The sequence below is a fragment of the Hemicordylus capensis genome, chromosome 1 (assembly GCF_027244095.1).
Source record: "Hemicordylus capensis ecotype Gifberg chromosome 1, rHemCap1.1.pri, whole genome shotgun sequence".
Taxonomy (NCBI): Eukaryota; Metazoa; Chordata; class Lepidosauria; order Squamata; family Cordylidae; genus Hemicordylus; species Hemicordylus capensis.
Window position 1 is genome coordinate 381,866,342 of NC_069657.1, and position 12,288 is coordinate 381,878,629.

General features: G+C 42.8%; 1 protein-coding gene across 3 annotated transcripts in view; it reads right to left on the reverse strand.

Annotated features, from left to right (window-relative positions):
• Positions 1-12,288, reverse strand: part of LYST (lysosomal trafficking regulator) — a 175,395-nt gene that overhangs the window by 138,435 nt on the left and 24,672 nt on the right. For all 3 annotated transcript variants that reach the window (XM_053299902.1, XM_053299913.1, XM_053299907.1), the window contains exons 4-6: positions 10,829-10,919; positions 7,391-9,485; positions 278-1,253 (exon numbers count right to left, since the gene is read on the reverse strand). In XM_053299902.1, the coding sequence (XP_053155877.1) occupies positions 278-1,253; positions 7,391-9,485; positions 10,829-10,919 (3,162 nt within the window). The remainder of the gene's footprint in view (positions 1-277; positions 1,254-7,390; positions 9,486-10,828; positions 10,920-12,288) is intronic.

A 12,288-nucleotide genomic window follows, 5' to 3' on the forward strand; every position in this document is an offset into this window, starting at 1 on the left:
TCTATGGCATTTCTGCTCATTACTGCAATATCAACAGCAAATTATTCCTTTGGGGAAGTGTCTACTATATACCCCTTGAAATACCAATACTTCTGCTGTTCTTTTAATAATAGTCCTGTAATTTTATTAAATTTACTTGAAAGTTAATTTAAGTAATGCCATGTGGAAGAGATATAGCTTTAAAATCCAACAAGCACTTGTTTTGTTCCCATCTCTAAAACAGCTTTCTTAATTGACATGGTAGCTGTAAGTTTTAAGAGTGTCAGTGACACATTACCTGGGGAAGTGACTCCAATTCCATCTTCTGCTGGAAATTACTTGCACTATGTAAACAAATGGCTAGCAGAGCTTCCAAAAGTCTTATACCATGGTGTGACCACTCACTTTCTTGCATCAAAGCCTTTTTTGATTTGGCAGTGCCATCAGTTGAAGCTTGTTCTGCATCTGAATGGCTATAGAAAACCCATTCAGCTTGTCTTGAAGAATCAACATTTTCATCAAGACTATCATGGTCCAATGGGCTTCTCTTGCAGCTTGGCAACAACTGCAAAGAACCACTTTTGGAAAAAATCTCAGTAGGTCCCTCCTTCTCATCTTGTTCCTCTACTACCCTGGAAAGTCTTTCAATAATCATAGCTATTAATCTATGACATACTTCAAAACCACCAAGTCTATGGAACTGTCTTTGGAATATTGAGCTGCACAAGTAGATCCAGCAACACACTGACCAAATGTCTGCTGCCCTGTGGATATGTTCCAATGAGGGCAAAGTAAAACTCTCTGGAGACAGACATGGCAACCTGTGGCTCAGAGGTTCACTAGCAGTACTGTCATAACCTGAAGTATCTTCGGAATCATTCACTGAATCTCGATCAGCATCTGCTTCCTTACTGACACACAAAAAAGCTACACACAAGAATATGTTTATCATGTTGATGTGAACATCTTGACTGACTGATTTCTTCTTCTTTGGATAAGTTTCTTTGAGGACAGCATAAAATTTGCTCAAGCTCTGAAGCGCATCTGAAGCTGGTTGCTGTCTGTGAACTAAAGCACCTAGATCTAACGCAGACATCTTCTGTTCACTGTCCAAACCATCTAAGTCGGGCATCACTTGGTCCATCTGCTGATCTCCAAGGCAAAATATTAATGTTTCAAACACTTTCAAGGAATAACTTCTTACACAGTCCAAGTAATTTAGTTCAGTCATTTGATTCACTCCATTGCAGCTTAAGAACAACTCACGTATTATTCTGGAGAAGAAAAGCATTAAGTTGTTACCAATTAGATAAAACAAGGACACACTTAAAATGCTATGTACTGTTTCATCTTCTTTTAAAAAGAGTCCATCTTCTTTACTACAAAGAGCAAGCACAGGCCACAAGTCAGAGTTAGTTGTGCTTAAGCCATCAATTATTTTTATTATAAAATATATTATATCACTTCTTAATTTTGGGGGGATTCATAGCTTCAGCTTTTAACATCAATATAAAATTAAGATATTTTTGACTGATGTCAAACTTATGCTAGCCGTTCACTGAGGAAAATGCTTTTGTGTAACCCCAAGCTCAAATGTTTTTAGAGGCATTGTTTTGCATTCAACTTTAAAGCATCTGACATTTTAGAAATCACTTTTGCCCTTTTGGGGCGGGGGGATGGGTACACAGTGCCAAGTTAAGCAGCTCTCAACTCTAGGAATGGATGAACTAGATGCTGAAACAAAAGTCTCCTTTCACTGTCATTTTTAAAAACTCATTTATACTTCAACAACCCTGAAGCTCAAATGTGCTCTAGCTGGAGTGGTCCTTGAATGCTGAATTGCCAGCAGCTTCCCAGGTATGATTGCCTACATCTGATAGTAGCAGCTAACTAGAAGAAAGTTAAACCAACTTTCTAAAGCCTGAACAATTTTACAGCACTGGTATTGGTCTGTAAAACATGAGCACTTTTGACCCTACTTAAGAAACCACTTTCTTTTCTAAGAGGTATCACAATCTCCAAGATCAGCCAATAATATCTACTTAGTTTATACTAGGTGCGTCATGTCATAGGATGACAGAATACAGTTAGATATTTTCAATAGCCTTCCCCGGGGGTGGGGGCGCATAAAACTATGATTGGGCTGACATTTGGTGGCTCATATTAACCAGGATTCAATAGTTTTAGCTTTATATATTTATTAAATGTTATGTTTTTGGCCCATAACCAACTGTCTTGAAATATTAGATTAGGCCAGATTATAAATGAATACAAACTGATGGCAATTAAGTATCTATAAAACTTAGCTAAGCACACTTAAATTTCATTGATTTCAAGGAATATAAAAAAAAAATACTTGCTTCAGTATGAAGCTGTGGGCTGGAACAGAGTATATTATTTTATGGTTGTATAACCATACAACCTGCTAACTGAGCAAAGAGGCACCATTTTAAAGTGGTGATTTCTATTTATTAATTATTATTATCATCAACATTTTATATCCCGCTCTTCCTCCAAGGAGACCTGAGCAGTGTACTACATACCTCAGTTTCTCCTCACAACCCTGTGAAGTAGGTTAGGCTGACAGAGAAGTGACTGGCCCAGAGTAACCCAGCTAGCATCATGGCTGAATGGGGATTTGAACTTGGGTCTCCCCGCTCCTAGTCCAGCACTCTAACCACTACACCACTCTGGCTCTTTTAGTAGTGGGAGAGCAACTGGCCCTAACCATCCCCAGCACAGCATCCCTCCAGTGGATGTTGCTGATGTCTATTATGTTCCGTTTTAAAATTGTGAGCCCTTTGGGGACAGGGAGCAATTTTATTTTTATCTATGCTTTGGGGACTTTTGTTGAAAAGCAGTAAATAAAAAATTATTGGATAAGAAGCTGAAGCTGTTGTTGAGAAAGCTTCTGTTGTTGAGTCTTGGGTGAAGTTAGTCTACAATGTGTCTAGGCTTGTCTGGAGATGGGGAGACAGTGGGGGTGGATTCCATTGACTGTGGGGCAGCTATTCCAGCAGTGGTGGAAGTAATGTTAGTAGTAGGGATGTGCATGAACTAGTCCGTGCTAAAGAGGGTGTCCTTTAATGGGGAGGGAAGGTGCCCTTACCTGCCCTGCCACTCCTCCACCCCCCACCAGCACTCTCCCCAAAAGTGTTGGTGCAGGGCTGCAACGTACCTCCTTGCAGCCCCGGTGAATGTCACCATGCAAATGGCCGGCATGCAGGCAAGTGGCAGGGCAGGTAAGGGCACACTCCGCCCGGCCTCCTGGGAGTGCAAAACACCAGACTTTTGAACCGGTTCGTGTATATCCCTAGTTGGCAGGTTAGCAGGCTGTTACAGGGGAAGGGAAATGAGAAATCTAATAGCTGTTGCCTCTTCTGGCTGTCCTGCCAGCTCTTTGACCTTGGAGAGCAGTGCCAACTACCTCCAAAGCCTCACCTTGCTCCTTTGTAATGCCAGGTTGGTCCAGAATAAATAAGAAATCATCTATGATCTGATTAGGGATGAAGGGGCTGACCTGATATGTATCACACAGCCCTGGTTGGGGAAAGCTGGGAACCCAGTTTGGCCCCAGCTTCTCCCTCCAGGGTACTCTGTTGAGGAGCTGGTGAGAGGATGTCAGTGAGAAGATGGAGTCACTCTAATCTATAAGAACATCTCCCTCACCAAAATCCCTGCCGAAGTGTCCGACCATGTTGGATGTGTGTACTTAAGTTAGGGGATCAAGGATAGACTGGGACTTCTCTTGGTATACCGATCACCCCACGGCCCAACCAAGTCCCTAACTGAGCAGATGGACATGGTCTCTGGCTTGGTGTTGGGAGTCTCCCAGGCTTGTGGTAGTGGGAAACTTCAATGTTCACTTCAGGACCAATTTGTCTGAGGTAGTTCAGGAGTTCATAAACAATGGGCCTGTCCCAAGTGGTCTCAGGACAAACACATTGCTAGACACACACTTGATATCGTCTTTTACTCTGGTCAGGGTGGTGTTCCATGGGTGGAGACTGCTGTGATTTCCCCATTGTCATGGATGGACTACAGTCTGGTTAAGTTTGGACTCACAATCACATCCCACCTCCACAAGAGTGAGGGGCCTATTAGGATGGTCTTTCTGAGAAGGTTATTGGATACAACAGGAATCCAAGAAGTCTTGGAAGGATTTAGTGTTGGCTCTGCCGGTGATTCTGTTGATGCCCTGGTGAACTGGAACAAACTCACCAGGGCAGAAGACATGATCACTCCTAAGTGTCCTCTCCAACCCGCTTCAAAACTGGCCCCTTGGTATACAGAAGAACTACGGGAACTGAAGCAGCAAGGTAGATGACAGGAGCTCAAGTGGAGAAAGACTCAACTCAAATCTGACAGATTACAACATAGAACACATTTGAAGATCTATCCTCAGGCAATATGTGTGGCAAATAAGAGACTCTTTTCTGCCCTATTGCATCCGCAAGCTCATGTCCAGCAGAATTGTTCAGGGTTATGAGAGGGCTAGTACATGCCCCTACTCCCTTGAATCAGAATTTGGAACCATAACCTGCTGTTATGTTTTTAATGAGTTCTTTCCAGATAAAATCTCTCATATTCAGGCCGACTCAGACCCCACCCCCGCCCCACAGTTATTGCAGAGTCTAATGTGCAAGTGTCCAGCAACTCCTCTTATGTGGCTATACAGGATCAGTTTCAGTTTGTGGCTCCTGAGGATGTGGACAAGCTGCTTGGAATGATGTGGTCTACCACCTGTTCTCTTGACTCTTGTCCGACATGGCTTATACTAACTGGCAGGGGGTTGGTGTAGAAGACCTGATAGATATTATAAATGCTTCTCTGAGGGAGGGCAGGATGCCTCCTTGCCTTAAGAAGGCAATTATTAGACCTCTTCTAAAGAAGCCTGCATTGGATACCTCAGAGTTAAGCAACTATAGGCCTGTCTCCAACCTTCCGTGGTTGGGCAAGGTGATTGAGAGAGTGGTAGCTTCCCAGCTCCAGGCAGTCTTGGAGGAAACTGATTATCTAGACCCATTTCAAACTGGCTTTTGGGCGGGCTATGGGGTGGAGACTGCCTTGGTCAGCCTGATGAATGATCTCCAATGGGGAACTGACAGAGGGAATGTGACTCTGTTGGTCCTCTTCTCTCAGCACCTTTTGATACAATCAACCATAATATCCTTCTAGAACGTCTGAGAGGGTTGGGAGTGGAAGGTACTGCTTTACAGTGGTTCCACTCTTACCTGTCGGGCAGATTCCAGATGGAGTTCACTTGGGAAACTGTTCTTCAAAATGAGAACTTTTATATGGTGTCGCCCAGGGCTCCATACTGTTTCCAATGCTTTTTAACATCTACACGAAACAGCTGGGAGAGAACATCAGGAGACTTGATAAAGGGTGTTATCAGTATACCGATGACACCCAAACCTATTTCTCCATGTCAGCATTATGAGAAGAAGGCTTAACCTCTCTAAGTGCCTGCCTAGAGTCAGTGATGGGCTGGATGAGGGATAAACCGAGACTGAACTCAGATAAGATGGAGGTACTTATTGTGCGAGATTGGAACTTGGGAGATTATTTTGATCTGCCAGGTCTGGACGGGGTCACACTTCACCAGAACAAACAGGTATGCAGTCTGGGAGTGCTTCTGGATCCAAACCTCTCTCCCCTATCCCAGGTTGAGGTGGTGGCCAGAGGTGCTTTCTATCACCTCGGCTGATGCAACAGCCGCATCCATTACTCGAGATAAATAAGCTCAGAACAATAGTACATATGCTAGTAACCTCCAGACTTGACTACAGCAATACACTCTTTGTGGGGCTGCCTTTGTAGATAGTCCGGAAATGGCAGTTGGTACAGAATGCGGCAACAAGGTTGGTCTCTGGGTCATCTTGGAGAGAGCATATTACTCCTATACTAAAAGAGCTACACTGGCTACCAATAAGTTTCTGGGCAAAATACAAGGTGCAGGTTATAACCTATAAAGCCCTGGGTATTTAAGAGAACATCTTTGCCATGAGATCATCTGGAGAGGTTCGTCTGCAGTGGCCACCAGCTTGCCTGGTGGCTACTCAGGGAAGGGCCTTCTCCGTTGACGTTCTGAGACTCTGGAATGCACTCCCTGCTGAAATAAGAGCCTCTCCATCTCTGACAACTTTGAAAAAGTCTGTAAATACACATTTATTCACCCAAGCTTTTTAACTAGACTTGTGGTTTTAGGTTTTTTTAAGGTTTTCGTTTCTGTTTTAATTTGTTTTATGTTGTTGTAAACCAACCAGAGACAGAAGTTTGGGGCAGTGTACAAATATAATTAAAGAAATGAATGAATAAATGAATGAATGAATGAATGAATGAATGAATTAATATTGAATTAAAATAGAATAAAATAAAATAAATTCTTCCATTTCAAAATGGGATTTCAACTTTAAGTAGTAGCAATTGGTAATGAATAATTAAACAGAAAAAGTAAGTAATCATACAATCCATGGTCATATTCCTAATTGTTATGTACTTTTACAACAAAATATTTCAATTTTGTTTGTGTGTGTATAATTCAATGATTATATGAGAATGTAGTCTCTTACCAGAATGCTACACATTATTTAAGATTGGTGCAATGGGACCCCCTTACTTGAGTAATTGGAAGTGCTTCTGCACACATGTGCATATGGGAGGTTGTCATCCAGTGACAGCCCCTTGAGCCAAACTGGTGAACCCCAGCCTTCCGCTGGTGGCTTCTTGGATGGCACTGGAGCTGCTGCCAGAAACCGCACTCTCTCTCTCTCTCGCTCTGTGTGTGTGTGTGTGTGTGTGTGTGTGTGCGCGCGCGTGAGTGGTGGGGGCCTGCTTACATAAACAGAATAAATCTCATGCAAGTCTAAATCCAACTAAATGTGCACATTTGTCCACATGTAGCACTGGGCAGACTATAGGAAGGAAGTCAATATTTGCTACAATCCTGCAAGCAGTGTTTCAGTGAAACTCTTTAATTCATAAGAACAGCCCTGCTGGATCAGGTCCAAGGCCTATCTAGTCTAGCATCCTGTTTCACACAGTGGCCCACCAGATACCTCTGGGGAGCCCACTATCAAGAGGTGAGGGCATGCCCTCTCTCCTCCTGTTGCTCCCCTGAAACTGGTATTGAGAGGCATCGTGCCTCTGAGGTTGAAGGTGGGGAATGAAGGAATGATGAACCACTTCAACAAAGGGGCACATACAAAAGCTCCACACACACGTTAAAAACACAGACACAGTTCAGTAGTAGTTTTTAGTGAACTATGTCCGTTACTTCCAAGTGTCCATCATCTTTAACTACTTATATGCACTTCTGACTCAGCCCCTCCAGAATTCATCATGCCAAGATAATAATAATAAATGTACAAGCATTTACTCAAGCCACAGAGAAAAAATGTGAACAAACCTGGATTTAAATAGTGCAGGAAGAGTTTGTAAATAGATCTGGAGCACTTCCGGAGGCAAACACCTTTTGTGGTAATTGCCTGTCTGACTGAAGGCTGTACCACTTCCTAGTTGTTGGGAATGATGAGCCAATTCAACACCCCTCTGGAGTACTGGATTGAATATATAATTGTACAATTTCCACTGAATGACTTCATTGCCTTTTTGGATCAAATTGCAAACATGGCTAGCAATCTGCATGCTGCGCAGTTTGTCCTCTTCTTCAAATACAAGGCTCTGGTAAGCCTCCAAGGCATCCCACTTCAACAACATATCTTCAGGTCCTCTGCTAGGCAGAATTCCTTGAAACCTATATGGAGCTGAAGAACTTGATGTAGAAACCTCAGAAGCGTTCCCATGAAGAGCACCATCTAGTTCAGCAAGCTGATCACAGTCAATGGTACAAATGTTGCAAGAGGCCTGGGTCAATTTTTGAGAAACTTGTGCTCCACCCAGTTGGTCCAAGATAAACTTACTAAGGACGCTTAATATGTGCGGCTGGAAGTTTTTCAATACTTGTAATCTGAATGAATGAACTAAGGGGATAATTACAGATTTGGGGTCCATGCAACAACATATTCCTGCATTATGGACACCAGATAAGATCTGAAAACACGTGCTGCCAAGAGTAACTTGTTCCAGCAACCGTAGACATTGGTGAGCACAAACAGCAACACAACAGAACCGATCAGGATAATGGACTTCCCCTTCCACTGTTTCCTCAAACGGGTTCTTAGAGACCTGATTTTTAAAAGTAGAGACTGATAACCCTGAGAGGTCTCTGTGGTGATGCATGAAATGAGAATACTCGCATCGCCTGTGTCGTTTTCTTGGACACGCGGACTGGTGAAGTTGTTCAGATTTCACTTTTTTGATAGTGCTGATTATTTTCATAATGCTGTTGATTAGGGCTTTGAGATACTCAGATGCCTCTGTGTTTATCTCAGTGTCCCTTGCAACCAGCCATTCCATCTGCAGTACTGTGGTTTCAAATAGTTTGAATCCCTGGTACTGTATGAATTCATGAACCAGATCAATTGCTTGACTAAAATAAATTGGATTGGAGGCTGCACTGTGAAGGCAACAGATGAGAATTTGCAAAACTCCTTCTATAAACTCTGGCAAAAGGAGGGCTCTGTGGCGATACCTTGGAAAAGCAAAGTCATCCCTAATCCCCTTCTGTAAAGATCTCTTTTGTCTTGCAGTAAAAGGATCATGTGGTTTTTCCAGCAAAGATTTAGTTTTTAAAGCTGCCTTAAGCAAATCAATAAGATTTTTCCTCAGATTGCCAGGCATGGTCTCAGCATTGTTAATATCAATAGCCATAAGATGCAACACTGTCCTAAAAAGCATCCTCTGAATGAGCGCAACCGGTTCTTCTGTCCAGCTTGAGGAAACAACTTCATTTTCTGCAGCACTACTTGCATTGTAACAGTCTCCAAGTTTTGATAAGAGTTCTGTTAGTGTGGATACCACATTTGCTGCCAGTGCAGATTTATGATTCAAGGCAATATCAAACTTACATACTTTTTCTAACAATGATAGCAAGATGTGACACAAGTCAAAAGGAGAGTTGTCTAAACTGCTGAGAGATGATGCAGTTGGTTCATTCAAAGTCTCTGAGCTAATTTCTGGAACTGGGATCATCAGTTTGGAGTCTTCTATATCATTCTTATCAAGACTACAACTCTGAGCCTCTTCCGCTTCTACAGAACTACATCTATCTGCAACATGTTGTTCCTTAGGCGGGTTTGTTAGAAAAGGCTGCAAGAGCTGGGACCTCCGGTATTTCATCATTATAGTACTAGTCTTTTCATCTGAATTGCCTTCTGAATCGGAAGTGGACAGCTGGGATTTCCTTGCATCTCTCACAGAGTACCGATGAGTGGTGGTTTTGCGCTGACGTCTACTTTTTCGAGAAGAATTTAATTTTACTGAAGCCTGAGTAGACAGTTGAGAACTTTCTTCTGCATTTTGTTTTTCCTGAGTAGATTTAAGGTAACTTGGACCCGTCTCTTTGGTCAAGCATATATCAACAGAGAAGGGTAGATTAAAATCTGTTGAAAGACAGAAATATCTACAGTTAAGAGGATTTCAAGTTATATGAAGTCAGAAAGTGAACTGAGGCCAACACATGCAACATTATATAAGCAGGCTCTGTTCACAAGGTCTCCTCACCACTTCCACAGCAGGGGCATCTCCCCCATGAGGCAAGGTAAGCAACAGCCTCAGGCTGCAAGTGCAGTTCAAGGTGATAAGGCAGACAATCTGGCTTCCACAGTTAACATCATCCACCTGCCTACAACCACAGCTTCAGTCTTCTCGTCGGCCCCAGGTCCTGACAGGAGTCAACATTGACATCACACAGCCTCCTTGCCAACTCCACGCCCTCACTTCACCAGCTCAGATGCCGTCCCTACCTTCCCCCTGCACTGGCTTCACCTTCCAGCATGTTCTGTCCTCCAAGCAGCCCACACCACTGCCTTTAGCTCCAGCTCACGGATGCAGCATCCTACTGGCCAAACTTGGTGCTCAAGTGATGGCAGAGGCGCTCTAACCCCCAGAACTTGGGGACCGTCCAGTCCTCCAAGGTTTGGGGGCTTCAAATGGCTGGGGGCCTCCAGCAGCCACCCCGTGCCCACCCCGCCAAACCTCCGTGCTTTAAAAAAAAATTACCACCATGGCCGAGGGTGGCTGCAGGGGGAGCAGAGCAGTCCTTCTCCCCTCTCCCCCGGTGGGGGTGGGGGCTGGAGCAATGCTGGGCCCGTCCATTCAGGCCAGCGTCTTTTTCCATCTGTGAAGCCCGCCTGTGCAGTTGAGTGATCGTCGCAAGCCTGTGACATCACGGTTGGATGTATGACCCAAGACTTACTTTCCTTCATCTATATCATAGTTTGGACTCCTTCATATAGCACTAAGGGAGCCACAGGCTTGCACACCTCTTCTTCTCTCATGCAAGAGAAGAAAATGAAAGCTTAAGCTTTCACTTTAAGAATGATCTGCAGCTCCTCATGACATACAAACTCATGGTCTATGGAGTGTTAATCTATAATTAGAACACACCAGGATTTCAAAACATGGTGTGATCCTCATTTGATCTGTTGTTTTGTTCTAACTCCAGTTAGCCAGAAAACCAATTCTCCAGTTTGTTGTATGCAACACAGAATTGTGCTTTGTTCTAAAATAAAAGCAAGATTCACTTATGCAATAAAAATCAACACTGTTCATGTATACAGACAATTATAAGCAACACTGCAGTCAATGACTTTAAGTAACCTGCATATGAAAAATATAAGACTTTACAGTATACACACCAAAACCAATATCTAACTGTATATTTTAATGTATGTGTCAATATTTCAAAGGCATGTCTTAGATCAAGTATGTAAAGAACACCTACCTGTTGCCTTTGCGTCTTGTACAGGTATTTTCCAAACTAGTGGCAGAAGTGAAAGGAGGAGAGTAAGAAGGTCTTCGCGACAAGTCAGCTCCTATGTAGCAAACAATGGCTTGTTTATATTCCATATTTTAAAGTCAAAAGTTAGAAAATTGACATCTACCATAAAATCAAAAGCAAGTTTGGTGTAATTTTATTTGTTTCATTTGAATGCCTTTTCCAAAGCACCCAATACTTAATTCTCTAGTATTACATACTAAGAGCATGTTGAATTTAGTTTGGGCCTGATATGCTGCAAACCAACCTAAAAGCATACAGGTATTTAGGGTTTCCTTGCAATGAGGTCTTCGATACTGAAAGAATTCCTCAGATAGGAAAAATAAGTGTCATGCCTGTTGATTTGAAGCAACATGGTATGAAGCAAGCAACTGAAATGCCAATTATACTGTATTGCAATCATAAAGAAATCGAGGTTGTTGTTTTTAAGTTAGCCAATATTTCATCAACATACAGCTCAACACTAGCAGCATAATAAAGTTTGATATCTAAAAGGGAACTGGAGGTACTTTCATGTTTTGAAATGTGAGGCTATGGAAAAGTCTTTTTTAAAATTTTCAACAAACAAGGCATGTGTAAAAAATGTGTAACAAACAAAGAAAAATCCAAATATAAGCCAGAAATTGAGAGCCTTTTGAGACAATAAGCAAGTCTGGTGTTCAGAAAATATTGTCTGTTGTTGAGCATGCAGGTATGACTTGATGTGAGACAACTGATGTATTAGCTTTTCAGATAATGCAATCTGCCAGACCCTATTGAACCAACCTTCAATGGATAGACCCTTTGAGGATTTCCAGTATTTAGTTACCTCTATTTTGGCTGAAGCTAGAGTCTTTTAACACTATTTGTAAACTATTTTGAGCTGGATTAATATTGGAGACGAGAGCATAATCCAACTAGTAACCCAGATAACATTCCGCTTGAGCTGCAAACTCCTTCAAACTGTACATTTCTTTTTCATCCACAATATTTTCCTATGAGCACTTTCTCAAATGTCCATAACTAATGAATATTAGGAATGGCAGAAACATTATTATTAGCTTAGATACTGTGCAAGCAGGGTTGGAGCCACCATTGTGCAAATGGGTTCAAAGAACCTGGGCCGCCAATGAAAGAGGCTGCCGAAGCCCACAGGGGTGTGGCTCGGGCTCTGGAGGAGCCCTGAGCTAACTCTCCCCTACCCACACCTGGGCTCCAGAGAGCCCAAGTGAGCTCTCCCCCGTCCATTTCAGACAGCATTTGCTGCCTGACTGCCTTTATTTTCCTTTCTCTCCCTCCAGCAACGGAGAGAAAGAGAAATAAATGGACAGGAGAGAGTTTGCTCAGGCTCTCTGGAGCCTGGGCCACACCCCCTTTGCAATGTTATCACATGTACAGGGGCGTGGCCTGGGCTCCCGAGAGGCCGA